At 41.4% G+C, this 15,911-nt stretch overlaps 1 protein-coding gene across 2 annotated transcripts in view; it reads right to left on the bottom strand.

Annotated features, from left to right (window-relative positions):
• UPF2 (UPF2 regulator of nonsense mediated mRNA decay) overlaps positions 1 to 13,124 on the bottom strand; it is a 53,031-nt gene extending 39,907 nt beyond the window's left edge. The window contains exons 1-5 of one of the 2 annotated variants that reach the window (XM_048301122.1): positions 13,023 to 13,124; positions 7,838 to 8,217; positions 5,427 to 6,206; positions 1,434 to 1,594; positions 224 to 421 (exon numbers count right to left, since the gene is read on the bottom strand). In XM_048301122.1, coding sequence (XP_048157079.1) covers positions 224 to 421; positions 1,434 to 1,594; positions 5,427 to 6,206; positions 7,838 to 8,199 — 1,501 coding nt within the window. In that variant the 5' untranslated portion in view covers positions 8,200 to 8,217; positions 13,023 to 13,124. Of the gene's footprint in view, positions 1 to 223; positions 422 to 1,433; positions 1,595 to 5,426; positions 6,207 to 7,837; positions 8,218 to 12,418; positions 12,792 to 13,022 lie in introns of those variants that run through there. The other variant, XM_048301124.1, reaches the window with a different exon arrangement.
• Positions 13,125 to 15,911: the final 2,787 nt, after the last annotated feature.

The raw sequence follows: 15,911 nt of genomic DNA, 5'->3' as shown, positions 1-15,911 counted from the left end.
TGAAATTTAAAATTCTAACAGTATTAAAATGCATTTACTTTTTCTCTTCCTTAATAACCAGATATAATCCCTACCCCATCTAGTTTATTCCCTAAAAATTCATCCAAACTGGCGTACTGTCCTGATTACCACAAATTATTTCATTGGAGACTCATTACTTCCATCAAGTTTGTTTATCTGATGGACAAGATATGTTAAAGAAAATATTGATCAAGCATCCTACCTCTTGATTCATCTTTGCTGGAATCCTTGTTCTGGGAATATTTTTCATTATCTTTAAACAAAATTGCTGGCACAAAAGCCTTCAAGTCAATGAGATTCTCATAGAAGTTTCTAGCATCTTCATCTTCCCAGATACCCCCCTCCAAGTCATATTCTCCAGGCTTTCCTGGTGTGAAAATATCAATACCAGGTCCATGCTCTGCAAAAACAGTGAAACCATAAGAAAATTATTTACACAAACTTACAATCTTCTATGAGGAAGCACCTTAGAGATTAAGAGTCCTTTTAGGAAAGAGTTAAACTATTTATTACTACCTCTGTTTTCACTTAAATACTGCAATGCATACTTTAAAGTGTTTTTAACAATTCAGTCTTAGTATTAGACATATCAAGAAATTATCTTAAAATTGTAAATTTCATTTTAATTGAAAATGCAGACAGAATCAGAGAGGAAGTCAAATCAAGTAAAACTAAGCAGCACATTATGCGGTATTAGAAAGGAAAGTTATAACAGACTTTAATAACATTAGCATTAAAAGTAATCACTTTGAATATGATGAACTGTACACCACTGAGTTTTAAGAATAAAGTTTAAAAAGAACAATTTAAAATTTAGAGGCACTCAAGAAAAACAGCTTTTTAAGTTCAACATCATTTAAGGCAAAAGATACTCACAATTTCAATAACATCTCAACAAATCTCAAAGTTTAGATTTAAAGGCATTGAAAGCTGCACTTCTGCTCAGGAGGCCAGACAGCTACACCTACTGATTTATTTGGCTTAACAATATGTTCCTGCCCATAACATCATGACCCAAAATGGACTTCAAACGTATTTTTTAACAGTATTGGTTTTTAAAACTCTAACAGTTTTTAAATACTAAAAACTGCATAATATTAAATGGGAAGGATCAGGTTAAAAACATTTTTAATTTCCCATTTATCACTCTATTCCCAGAAACAAATCTAAAGAGATATTACTTAGGTTACCATAACTACACAGAATATACAATAGTTATGGTTACATATTAGGCATAATTACTTTAACTTAAAAAAATAGATGTATTATTCATTAGCTGATATCCTTTGGGAAAAAGGCTGAATGAAATGAAACCAGCAGAAAGAACACGTTGTAAAAGGGTTTCGTTAGTTTTCCCACCACATCCAAGCCAAGTCCAGGGTTCTGTTGTCTTGCTTTAGAATCTGGCTTACCCTCGGGTGTTGGTTTTTCTTGGGGGAGGTCAGGCATGTTCTCATCCAAAAGATCAGCCAGAGACTGAGAATTGGCCAACAGCTTCTGATACGACATTGCAAATTCCTCATATTGCTTGTGTCGATCTTCGCTCAGCTCTCCTTTGGAGTGGAGAATGCGTCTACAAAAATCAAACTTACAGTAAGACCACCTTTTTCCTTAAAATATATTTGAGCTATACTGAACCACTATGAATTTCTCTGAGCAAAGCTAACCTGCCCTCTTTGAGGGAACTGTAAGAATTCTAGTTTAGACTGCAATAGCAAAGATTTAAGTGACACTATTATTTTTTCAAACCACATTGAATTTCCAACTTCAATCCCGCTGAAGACAGTACAGCCACAGAAGCTCCAGCATCCATGTCCAAAGAGAAAGGCCCACTTACTCTTTGCCACAATTAGGCTGTAACAGTACTAAAAAGACTTGAATAGTAAATAAAACATTCATCTTAGATGAAAGCTGGATGAAAGTTGCTTTGCACCTGTAACAATCCATTTCCACATTGCTTAAATGATTACATGAGCTATTATCACCAGCAGGGTCAAAAAATTTGCAAGCAGCCCACTGACTTTCCAATAAACCAAGTTATTTCAAGGCTATTGGTCCAAATTATGAGCAGTTACATTTGTTTCTTCAGCTGCTCTTTATTTTCTTTTACAAAACTGTTCATACTTGTTTTAAATAACGATTTTTAAAACTGAAGTCTGTTGTCAAAAGTAACTTGCATTTGAAGGAACCTAATCACTACTTACAAGTGCTGGAACTACTGACCAGGCACCCAGCACTGAGATGAAAGCATCAGAAGTCTGAAAAAAAGGTGCAAATGCCACAATTTCCAAAACAAGTTGTATCTTTACATTATCATCTATAGGATTCCATTACCATTAGGCTTTCATTATGCAATAGGCATACGGTCACAGTCTTGCCAAAAGATGCAAGCATTTTGTGGCATAAGAATTCCGAAATAGTTTAGGCAATGTCAGTTGAGGGATATCAGTTTTCTTGTTCCAGGTTAGCTGCAGAACAAGTCATCTTTGTACACATTTACAGGGTGAGCAACAAGATCCCTTATGCCTGCCCAGAACCAGAAGTGGACACAGGTGTCTGGCTAAAGGGCAAGAAGCACTAATGCTGGCAGAAGTTCTATTTCTCACTTATTTAACATGTATTGCCTGCTCCTGCAAAGTACAGCAAAAAAGAATTAACAAATTAAATAACCACTGACAATTTGTGAAATGCAATAGTTCAGTGTGGATTCAGGAAACACATTAAGTGCAAATTCATTGCTTTTTCATGGAGACCACTGTCCACTGCATACATATTTTAAACTTAGAATATACCAGCAGCTTTATAAACATGAACACTGAAGCTTTGTGCTATTATAAAAAAACAAAAAAAGCAAAGTGCTGTAACAATAGTACAAGACTTTCAGTTCTCAATTTCAGTTCCAAGAAGACAAGTGTTAACAAATTCAAAGAAGCTAAAGCAAATGAAGCAAACTTTAAAAAGCACGGTTCACCTCTGAATACAAGTACAGCACACAGTACTTGTCTCACTTGATGTCACTTCAAAGCACCATGAGGCAAGTTCAGCACATCTTCAGACAAAAGAAGTTTCTTCTATAGCTAACACTTATTTTTGAAAACTCACTTTAGAATTTGGGAATCAAGTTGTCACCTTCCAATGACACAGCCTGTTAAGTTCTGTTGTGCCCTCAGCTGTGTAACCAAATGACCACCAGGTTTTATGTTATGTCTATATCAAAGTCACAGCATAACTCAAGGTACTTTTCCTAATTATCCACTTAACCAGCAACACTTGAGTCTGCTTTAATTTTACCTAAGCGATTCCACAGGTAACACAGCACTAAAGTACTGTTAATTTAGCATAGTAATTTTCAATTAATTCAACCAATTTGTAAGGCTTGAATCATTTCACAGTCGCTCTCCTGACACAGATAAATTGATGAGTTATTTACCTGACAAAATATCATAACCTAAACATATGACACAGTTGATGCACTAAAGGGAACAGTTCATTCCCTACTCACTTCAATGATTCTGGAATAACAGTGTGAATAAAAACTACAGCAAAATGGATCAGATTTTTAATACACAGAGAACTGTTTTAACCAATAGAATAATTGGTTGTTTTGTTAAAACAAAAAAAAAAAAACAAAAAAACAAACAAAACAACCAACCAAAAACACCCAAAAAACCTGCCACCCACATTAAAAAAAAAAAAATTCAAAAGCAAATAAGGAACCAACTGCACAATCACCTTCCCAAAATCCAAAATCCACAGTTTAGGAAGATTTCTATAGTACTCAAACTTCTTACTAAGCAAATTTCTGTCTTGCCCTCCCTCATGCTTTACACTTCCATAGCGGGCAAACGCCAAGAATTTGTTACAGATGATGTAAACAAACAAAATTTGGTAGGAAAGTTTTTTGATGTCTTATTTAACAAAACTTACTCCTCAACTTTTATTAAGGAGTTAAAATAAGCACCTCGAAGTTCAGAGAGAGAAATAACAGAGTTCTCTTAATCCACAGTTCTTCACATTCCTTCCCCAAAACAAAGCTTTGCACCCAAGTTCACAGGGATAACTCAGATGATGAGGTGCTCCAAGAGGTCCCTCATCTGCCCTTGTCTGATCTACTCAAAGCAGGCTCAGTGATGAGGTCAGACCAGGCTGCTCAGGCTCTGTACAGTCATTTTTATCCAGTTATACAAGTAAATACTGAAGTATATTTCTCTCTCCCAGATCACTTACATTCTTTCTTCTTCTTGGTTTCTTACCATATTTTATACCTCTCAGAAACTTTTTTCACTTTATTTTCTGTCATATCATTAGGCTTTGTAACACCCACTCATTGAAACACCAGACAGAACCAATGTGCCCAGAACCAGTCATAATTGTGAAAGTATTAAGGTTCATATTCATTCACTTTGAAAGAATTACACCCAAGTCAGTAACACACTTTAAACTAGTGAGGTACTTGCAGAAATGACAGTACCTCAAGTCAGTTTATGATCCTGTGAAATTCAAAACTTGGCTGAGCACAGATAGGACTGCAGCACAAAACCTATCAGCACAATGGATCCTTGCTTTGGAAACATAAAAATTTAATGCCTTCCAAGCATACATTTGGCTCTGGATGGATGTCCAGCCTTTTAGCTGAAATATGTGACTATACACAGTAATATGTTCGTTTCTATGTGACTGGAATGCTTCCAGAAGGGATTAAGAATTAATGTTTTAAAACCAGCATTTGGGTTTAGGCTGGCTCCAATAATGAGAATTCAGGATGCTTTAACCCAACAATTATCAAACAACGTGAACATGGCAGAAATAAAATTATTCAGATCTCAAGGTCTGCATATTTATACCCTACAATATCAGTACTACATACAGATATTTAAGAGGACTTTTATCAAATTGTCTACACCCTCCAACATTTTAATACATTTATTTAATATATATTTTTCCACCTTGGAGTATAACCGATACCTTGTTAATTTAACCTATTTTTTCCTTCATGCTGGCACACTAAAAAATGTAAACAAGCCAAAGCAATTGTGGCATATGCTTCGTTAGATACATGTGGGTGGAAAGGGAGAAATCAGATTGTGCCAACTGGAAAAGGACAGTACCAGCTGGGAAAGCAGCATTGCTCTCCTGCTGATAAGGAAACAGCACCAAAGAGAGTAAAGAGAATTACAGCTAAAGGTCAACCTCCCTTTTCTTTAAAAGATATTCAAAGAGTCTGTTTGGTGTCTGCTTTTTAAGTATTCAGAACAAATTTAGGACCTTTTTTAGAAACATTGCAGAACACACTTATCTTCTACACACTGCTAACAGACTTTGTTTATAAATACTGCAACAAATCTAGCCATTTCATAAATAAACTATTTTTTATTCATAAGGAAAAAACAACATTCAATTGTCACCTGTTTTGTCTTTCAATATTTTGTAGCTCCCTGTGGTCCCTTTTCAGGTGTTTGGTCAAAGACGTAAAATATTCCTTCAACAAATTCTGGAAGGGCTGTTGCTTCTCTGGGCTAATTATCTCACTAGGAGGAAAGCTCAAGTTAAACTTCTCTGCAACAGTTTTTACTTTCCTTGGTACCAAACCAGCAATGTCATCTCCACAGTGCCGACAAAAGCTGATAACCACAGAAACATGAGTGTGGGATTCTCGATCAGCATTAATAATATTTTTAAGCTGCTCATAGATTAAAGACAAACCTTCCTTGTCAGTGAAAATCCCAACTATTGTCAATTCTGCAATGAAACGCAAATCAGTTCTTAACTTGGTAATGTTGGGAGTCTTCTCTTCTTTCCTTGCTTCAAAATGTTTTTTCCAGGCCTGCAGTAATGAAGGAGCAAAATCAGCATATCGCTGGTGAAAGAGGGAACACAAGTGCACAGCGCAGTTCACGTCTGATATTTTCAGTTTGGCCTCCACAATAGAAGCTACTGCTTCTGCAATGTATTTGCTTAAATTCAGGCTATTAAAGTCATGGGACAAGGAGTCCCTTTGTTGCTCTGTAATGGTTTTTAGCTTCTTAACAAAAGCCGTGTTCTTCTTCAGACTGGAGTCCAGTCTGCTGAAGAAGTTTTCCTCGGGACGACTCTCCGGTGCATTCTGGTTTTTGCTGCGGAGCTCTTTTCTTGCCTGATGGCGCTCCCAAGCCTCCTGATGGAGCTGATGTGCTTCCTCTTTCTCCCTATGAGACATAAGAGTTAGTAATTTTTGTTACAGAGCCTTACTCTCAGGGTATCAGCTCAAAGGAAAAAAAGTCACAGTTGGAAAACCTTCAGCAGTTCTAACACAGTTTCCCCTTACTCTTTTCTTAAATATTTACCAAGCTAATCCTAGAAAGCTAAAGCATCTGCTTCAGAAACTCTGTTTAATTTTTGTGCTGCAAAGGGCAAGCACTACTTGCTACAAAACAAAATTTCTCAAATATTTCTATGCAGAACATATTAATCCAAACAGACTTCAAAAATATAAACATAAAACTCCATTTACTACAGATGGAGATTAAATTCTTACAGATGAGGACAACAGCCTTTCAACAGGTTACTATATTCCACAGTAAAGGAAAATCTTCTATTGCCAGGCTATTGAAATTACACAGAAAATTTGGAATAGGTGAAATATATCTGTCCCAGGTAGAATTTGGCTATGACATTGCCTCGATCTTAAAAGTGAAATATTTCAGACCTAAGGATGGCCAAATCCTTAGCTTTATTGGTCTAAAGATGCCACCTTCAACACTGTAATACCTTTGGATAACATACTAAGAAACATGGTCTTGGTAATATCACATATTAAACTGCCAGGTTACATTCTGAGTTTGCCATCAGGTATCAACTGTCTGTGATTGATTACAGAAATGACAGTCATTTCTCACTGCAGATTTGCTCCTGTTATGGTCTGTAGACCTGTTAAGAATCTGTATTCCCAATATTTTGACACTAACACTTCATCTTAAATGCACCTGCACTTTCTTATTGTTCTGGTTTGGGCTGGGACAGAGTTAATTTTCTTCAGAGTATCCTATATGGGGCTGTGTTTTGGATTTGTGCTAGAATCAATGCTGATAACACAAGGGTGTTTTCATTATTACTGGGCTATGCTTACACAAGGTTAAGGCCTTTTCTGCTCCTCACCCCACCTCACGAACAAGGAGTCTGGGGGTACACAAGGAGCGGGGAGGGAACACAGCCAGGACAGCTGACCCCAACTGACCCAAGGGATACTCCAGATCATATGACATCATGGTAAACATATAAATCTGGGGGAAGAAGGAAAGGGAGGGATTGTAGGAGTGATGGTGTTTGTCTTCCCAAGTCACTGTTACATTTGATGGAGCCCTGCTGTTCTGGGGATTGCTGGGGAACTGGGGCATGAATTCCTTGTTTTGGTTTGCTTGCCTGCACAGCTTCTGCTTTACCCACTGCACCGTCTTTTTGTCAACCCCTGAGTTTTCTCACTTTTACTCTTCTGATTCTCTTCCCCATCCTGTTGAGGGGAGGGAGTGGCTGCGTGGCCTGAAGCTGGCTGGGGTTAAATCACAACATTTACTCAAGCATAACTGTGCTCTCCATGGTCATCACATGCAGAATACTATCAAACCCCCACAACAGAGACCACAGTAACAGAGGTTACAAGTGAAAACACAAAACCTCTTAGAAGTCATAAAGAACAATCAGACAGCCACATAAAATTGATAACAGTACATGCAACTTACTAAAAGTAACTCAAAACAGTTCATCTTTTGTAACTCTGACCACAATCCTGATAGTAGAACTCCAGCATTTGGCACAATTAAACCTTTGAAAGACAACTTACTTCAGTTGAGCAGCTTCTTCTTCTTGTTTCTTTTTTTCTTCCTCCTCTTGTTTCTTTTTCTCCTCTTCTTCGAGTTTCTTTTTTTCTTCTTCTTCTTTCTTCTTTTGTTCCTCTTCTGCCTTTACTTTATCCTCTTCTTTTTTCTTCCGCTCCTTGTCTTCCTTCTTTCTTTTATCCTCTTCCATTTTTTTCTTTTTATCTTCAGGAACCTTTAAAGTCTCTCTCTTCATGCCAACCCTGACATCCTCTTTTGGCTTCTCCCTGGTGCTCACTGGTCGCCTTTCACTAAATTCTTTTTCTTTATTATTTAACTGAGATTCTTTTTCTTCCATATTTGCTGGCTTTTTGCGCTCAGCTGGCATTGTGTTACCCAGGCAAACCTGCAGAATCACAGGAGAATAAATACTTTTAAATTGCTGTTGATATTTTAGCCATTTTTCACAGTCCACCCATATTCACCTAACTCACAAATGCGTGACTCTTCAAAATAAAGGTTTAAGTTTTCTTGAACTAAGGAACGGACCTGTCAGGTAAAAACTAATCATTTTATAAGCATGTTGTTCTGCAAAGATGTCTCTTCAGCATGAATTGTGAAATAAAAGCATCTTGAAGTTTCTACAACCCAAAGAATCTAAGATCTTGAACATAAACAAGTCCATCTGAAAAAAAAAAAAATTCAAGACTGATGAAAACAAAGTACCCCCAACTTAAAAATAAGTACATGCTTGATACATCAGCATGCACTTGCATCTCACTGACTTTTCTACACATCTCCTTCCACTACCACTACTTAGGATCATAGGAGAATGCAGGTTAGATGGGACCTCAAGTAATTCAACCTCCTGCTCAAAGCAGGGTCAGCAATGAGTTCAGGCAAGACTGTTCCAGGTTCCAGTCTTGGAAAGTGTCAAGGAAAGCAACAGCACAACCCCTCCGGCCAACCTGCTCCAATGTCCCGTTATCCTCACTGTGAAAAGACATCAACTCACTTCCTTCTTTCCTCACCCCTCCCCAGATTTCCCCAGCATCTCTGCACTCAGCATAAGAAGCAGCTGAAAAGCAAGCAGTGCTGACTAAGCTGTATGCACAAACCTCCCTGCCAGCAGAGCAAACAGAAATAATATCAGAAAGGCGAAGGATAGAATTCCTCTCTCCTTCTACAGAACCAACATTTTGTAGGAGCTTTAGCCTCTTTGGTGTTTCCAGCATCCTAAGCTTTGGCATCATTTGGCTAAGGACAGAAAAGGTAACATAACAAAAGAACACAAAAGGGTAGAATCACAGGACAATTTTGATTAGGAGGAAACTGTGATGAGCATCTAGTTCAGCCCCCTGCTCCAAGCAAATCCAATCAGTTCAGAGGCTTGGCTAAGGCTTTAGTATCTCCAAGAACAGAAAAGCAACGGTCCCCACCAGGTACACTGAAAAAAAGCTTTTCCTAATACCAACCTGGAAACTGCCAGGCACATACTGTGTTTGTTTCTTTCCATCCTGTCCCTACACAGCTTCGAGAAGAACCCAGCTTCATCTTCTCTATGCTCTCCCATTAGGTTGTTTTAAGACAGTAATAAGATTTTCCCCTCTCTCCTTACAGATCAAGAACCCAGTTCTGTTTCTCTTCAGATATCATGTCCTCCAGCCTACCTGTGTTCTTGGTGATCTTCCGATAGACTTATTTCAGTTTGCCAATGCCTTTCTTGGGAACAGAGAATCCACATCTGGATGTGGCAAGCACTGAACAAAGGGGGAAGACTCACCTTCTTCAGCTTTATGGTTAACTCCTGGTACTACAGCCCAGAATGCAAGGGCATTCTGCTGACTCATGTCAGGGTCAGACGGGCCAGTCAGGACCACAAGAGGCAGTTAGAACCACCTAGACTTTATTTACTTCAGGCTAAATTGATTTCTTAAAACCATAAGTAATTTTCAGACATTTACATGCTTCAAGTTAAATGCATATACAGGTGAGATTGATAGGACACCACTGCATGTGATGCCTTCTGATGAGCCATCACTGTTTTTTTATTAGTAACACCAGTTTGATTCCCAATAGCCACCCCTACTTTTGCCTTTCTAACATTTTACTCTGGATGATGAAAACATGCTAGATTCACCAACGCCCTGCATCTACTCAGAGTGGATAATGAGACACTTGCATTTTAATCTAATGTAGAGTGCTTCTGGTATTAACTATTTTGAAATATGTTTATAAATAAGACTACACAATAAAGAAGATATGTTTTTTAATAAGCATTGCACAATCCCTCTGCCATCTCCCAAACAATAAAATGAGAGATTCATATACTGTTTATCCCACCCAGATGAAACTCTGTATTACAATATTTAAGGTGCTTGTCCAGGGCTTCTGAAGAAAAAATGGTTTGCAGAAATTCACAGTATCAGTATTCACAGATATGCAGTGACAACTTATCAATGGGGAACCTATTCAGGACTTGGCCTCTGGCAGCAACTGGCAACAGCACCAACGGAGAAACATCTCCGACACTGATTTATGGAAATCAAATCAGCATTGCTTAAACAAGCAGTAGCAAATTTGGCTCCCTAATGCATGTCTACAGCTGTAAGATTTCGGAGCTCAAGATCTCAGAACTACTTGAATTCCAAAACCACTGATCTTAAAACAGCATTATTATGAAATCCGTACTTAACCAAAGAGGGAAGAGGTTGCCTATGTTTAAAGAAATGCTGGAACAGCATGTCACAATTCCAATACTCTGAACAAAATACCCAGCTACACATGTAACTTTTAACAACACGGTCATTTACCACAATCATGATGGTACTTGAGCTCTTACTAAATTTAGGAACTCAGAATTCTGCTTTAAAGACGTATCTGATGTTTGCTTGTATAAAAGCAAACCAGAGAAGATGGGATACAAAGAAAAGGGATGGAGCATAAATGGGCACATTATGGTTTTGACCACAAGGCAGTACTATCCACTTTTTCCCAGTGAACACTGATGACCAAAAAAACCCCAAAAATCTCATTTTACAATAGGTTTTTGTTCTGTATGCCAGAACAGGTATGTTGCAATACTCCTCACTACCTGCTACGTGTACAGCTCCTTATCTCCCAAACCTTTCCGATGGCTCTGCCAGCTCGTTTGTGCCGACACCAAACACCCTCGGGCAGGAGGAGGAGGTGCAGCCACTGCCTCCAAGCTACACCCGGGCTGATCCAGCATGGAGCTCCAGACGGGCTGATCCTGCGTGGAGCTACACAAGGGCTGAGCTCTCAGCCAGCACAGAGCTTCTGTGACAGGCAGAGTAGAACTGTCCCACAAGCAACTTTCCCAAAAGTTGTGGGAAGCAGGGAAAAATAGGAACAGGCAGCTGGCTCGCCTGTGTCTCCTTTCCACAGGAAACAAGAAGATGGTATGGAAACATTAAGAGAAACTTAAAGATTAAGACAATTTCAACTTAACACCTCACATTTACATGAATGCACTGATGAAAAGGCACAATAATGACATGAACTCCATAAGCCAACAGACAGGACAAACCAGCACTCATACCTGAAAATTAGGAAGGACAATGAAAACAGAGACAAGACAAACATCCCTATGCCTTTGGACTCCTGGCAACCCATTTCTGTGGAGACCCTTACATGCTTTAACATTCCTTCTTAGTTTCAGCACGACACATAATATTTTTTCAGAGGGAATTATTTATCTTAATTTTTCAATATTTGACATACCTTGACTCATTTGCAGTTAAGACAATTTTTATTGTACTTAAGTTTCTACTCTTTTCTTTCATAACAAGCTTGGAATTTGAAAGAATGGGACTAAGTTCATGATACTCTGAGCTCAGAAACTTAAGAAATAGTCTTGAAATACAGAAGTAACGTTTAAAAAAAACCATCTATGTATTTACTCTTGAGGAAAGAAGAGAGTAATATAAGGTATTCAGCATCACAAATCTACTCACAATTCAGAGTAAAAGAATAGACATCAACGCCTTGGCCCTCAAAGCAATCCTCTCAAGTCAATAAAAACTGTCTATTCTCAAAGCCTGCAGTAACATGATCCAGAATCCCCAACTTGCAAACACAAATATGAGAGAAAAAAATACAGTTCTACTAAACTAGACATATAGAGATTTTTCACTAGAAATCAAATGGATCACATAAGCAGTCCCTTTTGCAGCTACTCAATTTCAAAAGATATATGGCAGATAAAGAATGCAGGCAAGATGTCCCAGCTCTGACTGGCTGAAAAATCTCAAAGAGCAACAAACTCCTCCACCACTAGTTATCACACCACTAGAAGGCTGTAAGTTTCAAGAACTGAAATGCAGTTAAGGTTCTCTTAATGCAGAGGGAAGGTGGATAAGAAAAATACCCAGGTCAATGAGGAGAAAAGAAACTTAGCCACAGGTTTTGGAAGATGAGACACAGTACACAGAAAAAAAACAGAGTACAGAGAGAGGAGTCCCCCACACAGTGGCAGGGAAGGTTCACAGAATTACAGAATATCCTGACTTGGAAGGGACCCACAAGGATCATCAAAGCCCAACTCCTGGCACTGCACAGGACACCCCAAGAGTCACACCATGTACCTGAGAGCATTGTCCAAACGCTTCTTGAGTTCAGACAGGCTCGGTGCTGTGACCACGTCCCTGGGGAGGCTGTTATAGTGCCCAAGCACCCTGTGGGTGAAGGACCTGTTCCTGATATCCTACCTAAACCTCCCCTGACAATACTTCAGGTCACTGACACATCGTCTAGTCGGCCTGCCGAACAGCCGGGCACTTTTACTTTCGCTTCTGTACCTCTCGGGGAGAATGTTTTGCTGCCAGACTTGCAGGAACGCGCTTTCCACCGTGAAACAGAGGCCTATAGACAAAGCACTAAATACAAAAAGACTCCTTCGCTACCACCCCAATCCCCGCTCGCAGCTCTCCCGCAGCCCAGGCCCTTTTCCGGATGGAACCAGCAGCTCGGGAACAGCAGCTTCCTGTCCTTTCCCGGCCTCCCTCTCCCCGTGCCCTCAGGCACCGCCACCCGAACCTTCCCTGCTCCGAGCCCCACGGCCCCTCCACCTCCGGAACCCTCCTCCCCGTGCCCCTCCCAGGCCCCTGTGCCTTCCTCCGGCCCTCCCCGAGACCCCTTCCTCACACACGCCCCAGCACCGCCCTCCCGTCCCGTCGGTGCCTGCGGTACCTGTGCCCGGTGCCGACATGGGCCCGCCCGGCGCCGCCGCCGCCTCCTCCTCCTCCGCCCCTCCGAGGCCCCCGAGCGCTTCTCCCCTCACGGCCGCCGGGCCGCCACTGCGCTGCCTGACCCACGGCGCCGCCCCGACCGAGCCCGCCGCACCCGCCCCGCCACGCCCGGGCGCGAAGGGAGGAGCGGCGCCGCTTCACGGCGGCAGAGCCGCAGCTGCGGGCGGCGCGGAGCGGCCCTTCCCGAGGGGCGGGGGTCAGGCAGCGCGGAGGGCAGCCCCACGCGGGGCCCTGGCGGCGGACGGGTTACCGGGAGTGCGGAGGCGGAAGGGGAAGAGGAACGGGAATGAAAACGGGAATGGAAGAGGAAAAGAGTTCAGCCCCGCGTCCCTCACAGCGGCGGGGAAGGGGGAAATAGGCTCTGAATGTCACGTCCTTGGTGGCCCCAGCGCACGACTCGCGCTGTGGGCCCGCGGGACGTCACTGCAGTGACGTGTCTGTGCCCGCCAGGCGTCACGCCAGCCGTCATGTCGCGGGTGGGGCCCTCAGGCGTCACGGTGATAAAACAGTGGGGGTGACAGTGGCTGAACACCAAATTACTGCCTAAGTGGTGGTTTAGTGGGCGTCCATTACTGTGCTCAGTTCTGGGCTCTTCAGTGAAGGGAGACAAGGAGCTATGCAGAGGGTCCAGCGGAGGCCACAGAGATGAGGCGGGCTCTGGAGCATCTCTCGAATGAGGAAAGACTGCGGGACCTGGGCCTGTTCAGTCTGGAGAAGACTGAGAGAGGATTTCATGAATGTATCTTAAGTATCTCCAAGGTGCGTGCCAAGAGGATGGTGCCAGGCTGGTTGCGGTGGTGCTGAGCAACACAGCAATGGCCATGAAATAAAACATAGGAGATTTCACTTCAAATGAGGAAGAACTTCTTTACATTAAGGGTGGCAAAGCACTGGAACAGGCTGCTCATGGGGTCTCCCTCTCTGGAGACATTCTAAACCCACCTGGATGTGTTCCTGTGTCAGCTGCTCCAGGTGACCCTGCCTTGGCAGGGGTAGTTGGACTGGATGATCTCCAGAGTTCCCTTCCAAACCCACTCATTCTGTCATTCTGTGATTCTTGATTCTGCCACTGGGTGTGTTTTCTAGTCTAAATTTGGTCTCTCTGTCCTCCTGCCCAGTCACTGTTCCCACATGGGCATTGAGGGTATTTTACAGCGGTGAATTCAGTGGCACAAAACTCTGATCTGTTGGAAACGCTCCCTGCCTGCGCATCTGGGCACAGCATCACCTCTTGGGCAACTCTAAAGCTGTGTGAGCTGGAGAAAGCTGGCACAGCCCAGAGCTGCAGAGTGAGAATCTGGTCTTTATTTTACATTTCAAATCCAGGTTCTGACAAGCTTTTTCTTTGGGTTGGGAAAGCGTTTACACCCCCCTAGGCTTAGAACAAGCCTTCAGCGATACTGGACTGTGACAGCAGGCACAGGCCTGGGTGTGCATAATGAGATTATTCAGCTGTTAAAGTCGCTTTTTATTCCGAGGCAAGAGTCGGCCCCAACAGAAGACACTGTTTACTGATGCAGTTTTAGGTGTGCTCTGCCAACTGGTACAGGACTAGACAGGTTTTTTTTTTTCCAGGGAAGACCTCTCCTCCCTGCTGTTTAACTTCATTGCTGATTTTGCAGATGTGTCTAAAAATCTCTTTTTGGACAAGTTGGAAAGGATGAAGTCATGCTTGTTATTGACACAGATCATTCACATGTCCCTGCTCACAAAGATCCCATATGCTTGCCAAAATATCTTAAACTACCATGCTGATTAAACTGATTCACTGGAGTGGAGAAGATCCATGGCAGAACATAGTAAAAAGGGGGAGAGAAAATCCATGTTAGTGTTGGCACTTTATTTTCCAAAGGCACCAATCCTTTGGCCCATCAATGGGTGGCTTTGGATTACTCTTTTCAGGGGAGATTGGGTTATACTAGGTTAAGTATCGGTGGCTCTGGCATTACATCAAGAGATGTTAGCTTGTTTTCTTTTGAAGCATGATGTTGCTGGCCTTTCTAACATGAATAAAAAGCATGATCACTGCAGCTTTGAAAGGAAAGCAAAAGCTCCTTCTGTGTTTATACCACACTCCCTTAGCTACAACTATGTTGGAGCTCTTCTCTTGTAAAGGCCATGCAAGCAAATCTTGTTTTACCTTTGGTAGCTCAGGAAACTTTTCCTCCTAAAGTACCTGTTTCATTTGTGCACACACTAATCAAGCTTTTGTACTGATTTACCAAAACCAAAACCAGGTAGATGTCGTTTCCTAAATCTCAGACATAAAGCATGCCTTTTTTTTTAATTCGTGAAGCTCTTCTTCCCAAATTTTTTGATATGTTTTCTCAATTACTGGCACCAGGTTTTCACATAGTATTCAAATTGTGCCAAATACTGGCCTAATGTAGAATCTGTCCTCTATTTCCCTTGTAGCCAAATCCAGCAAATTATCTTCTTTGCCGAGTGAGCGGATATTCACATAATTTTTTTAGACCCATCTGGTTTTTTCTCATGATTTTTGGAGATTATTTATACCCACTGTTTCCTGGAAAGGAGCTACATTTTAGTGCACATACTCTTTCAAGCTTTCACCTCGTCCTGTTAAAATAAATTGTGTTTGCTTATCTCCATCTTGACATTCAGCTTCAAGGTAACCTCTCTTCACCACTTAACCTCCAGCTGACAAACTTCATCAGCACTCAAGGTGTGGGCAGTTTTTGGGGGTTGATGTAACTACTGAAGTGGCAAGGGGGATCGTTCCTTTAGAAATACTCCCAGTGCTCCCCTTTTCCCAGGTAGTCAGACACTTACTATTTAGTATGTACAGCCTTAGTTTTGGAGCATTTCA

This window comes from Corvus hawaiiensis, chromosome 4 (genome assembly GCF_020740725.1).
Source record: "Corvus hawaiiensis isolate bCorHaw1 chromosome 4, bCorHaw1.pri.cur, whole genome shotgun sequence".
In the NCBI taxonomy this organism is placed as follows: Eukaryota; Metazoa; Chordata; class Aves; order Passeriformes; family Corvidae; genus Corvus; species Corvus hawaiiensis.
This window is presented reverse-complemented; position numbering and strand designations above follow the sequence as displayed.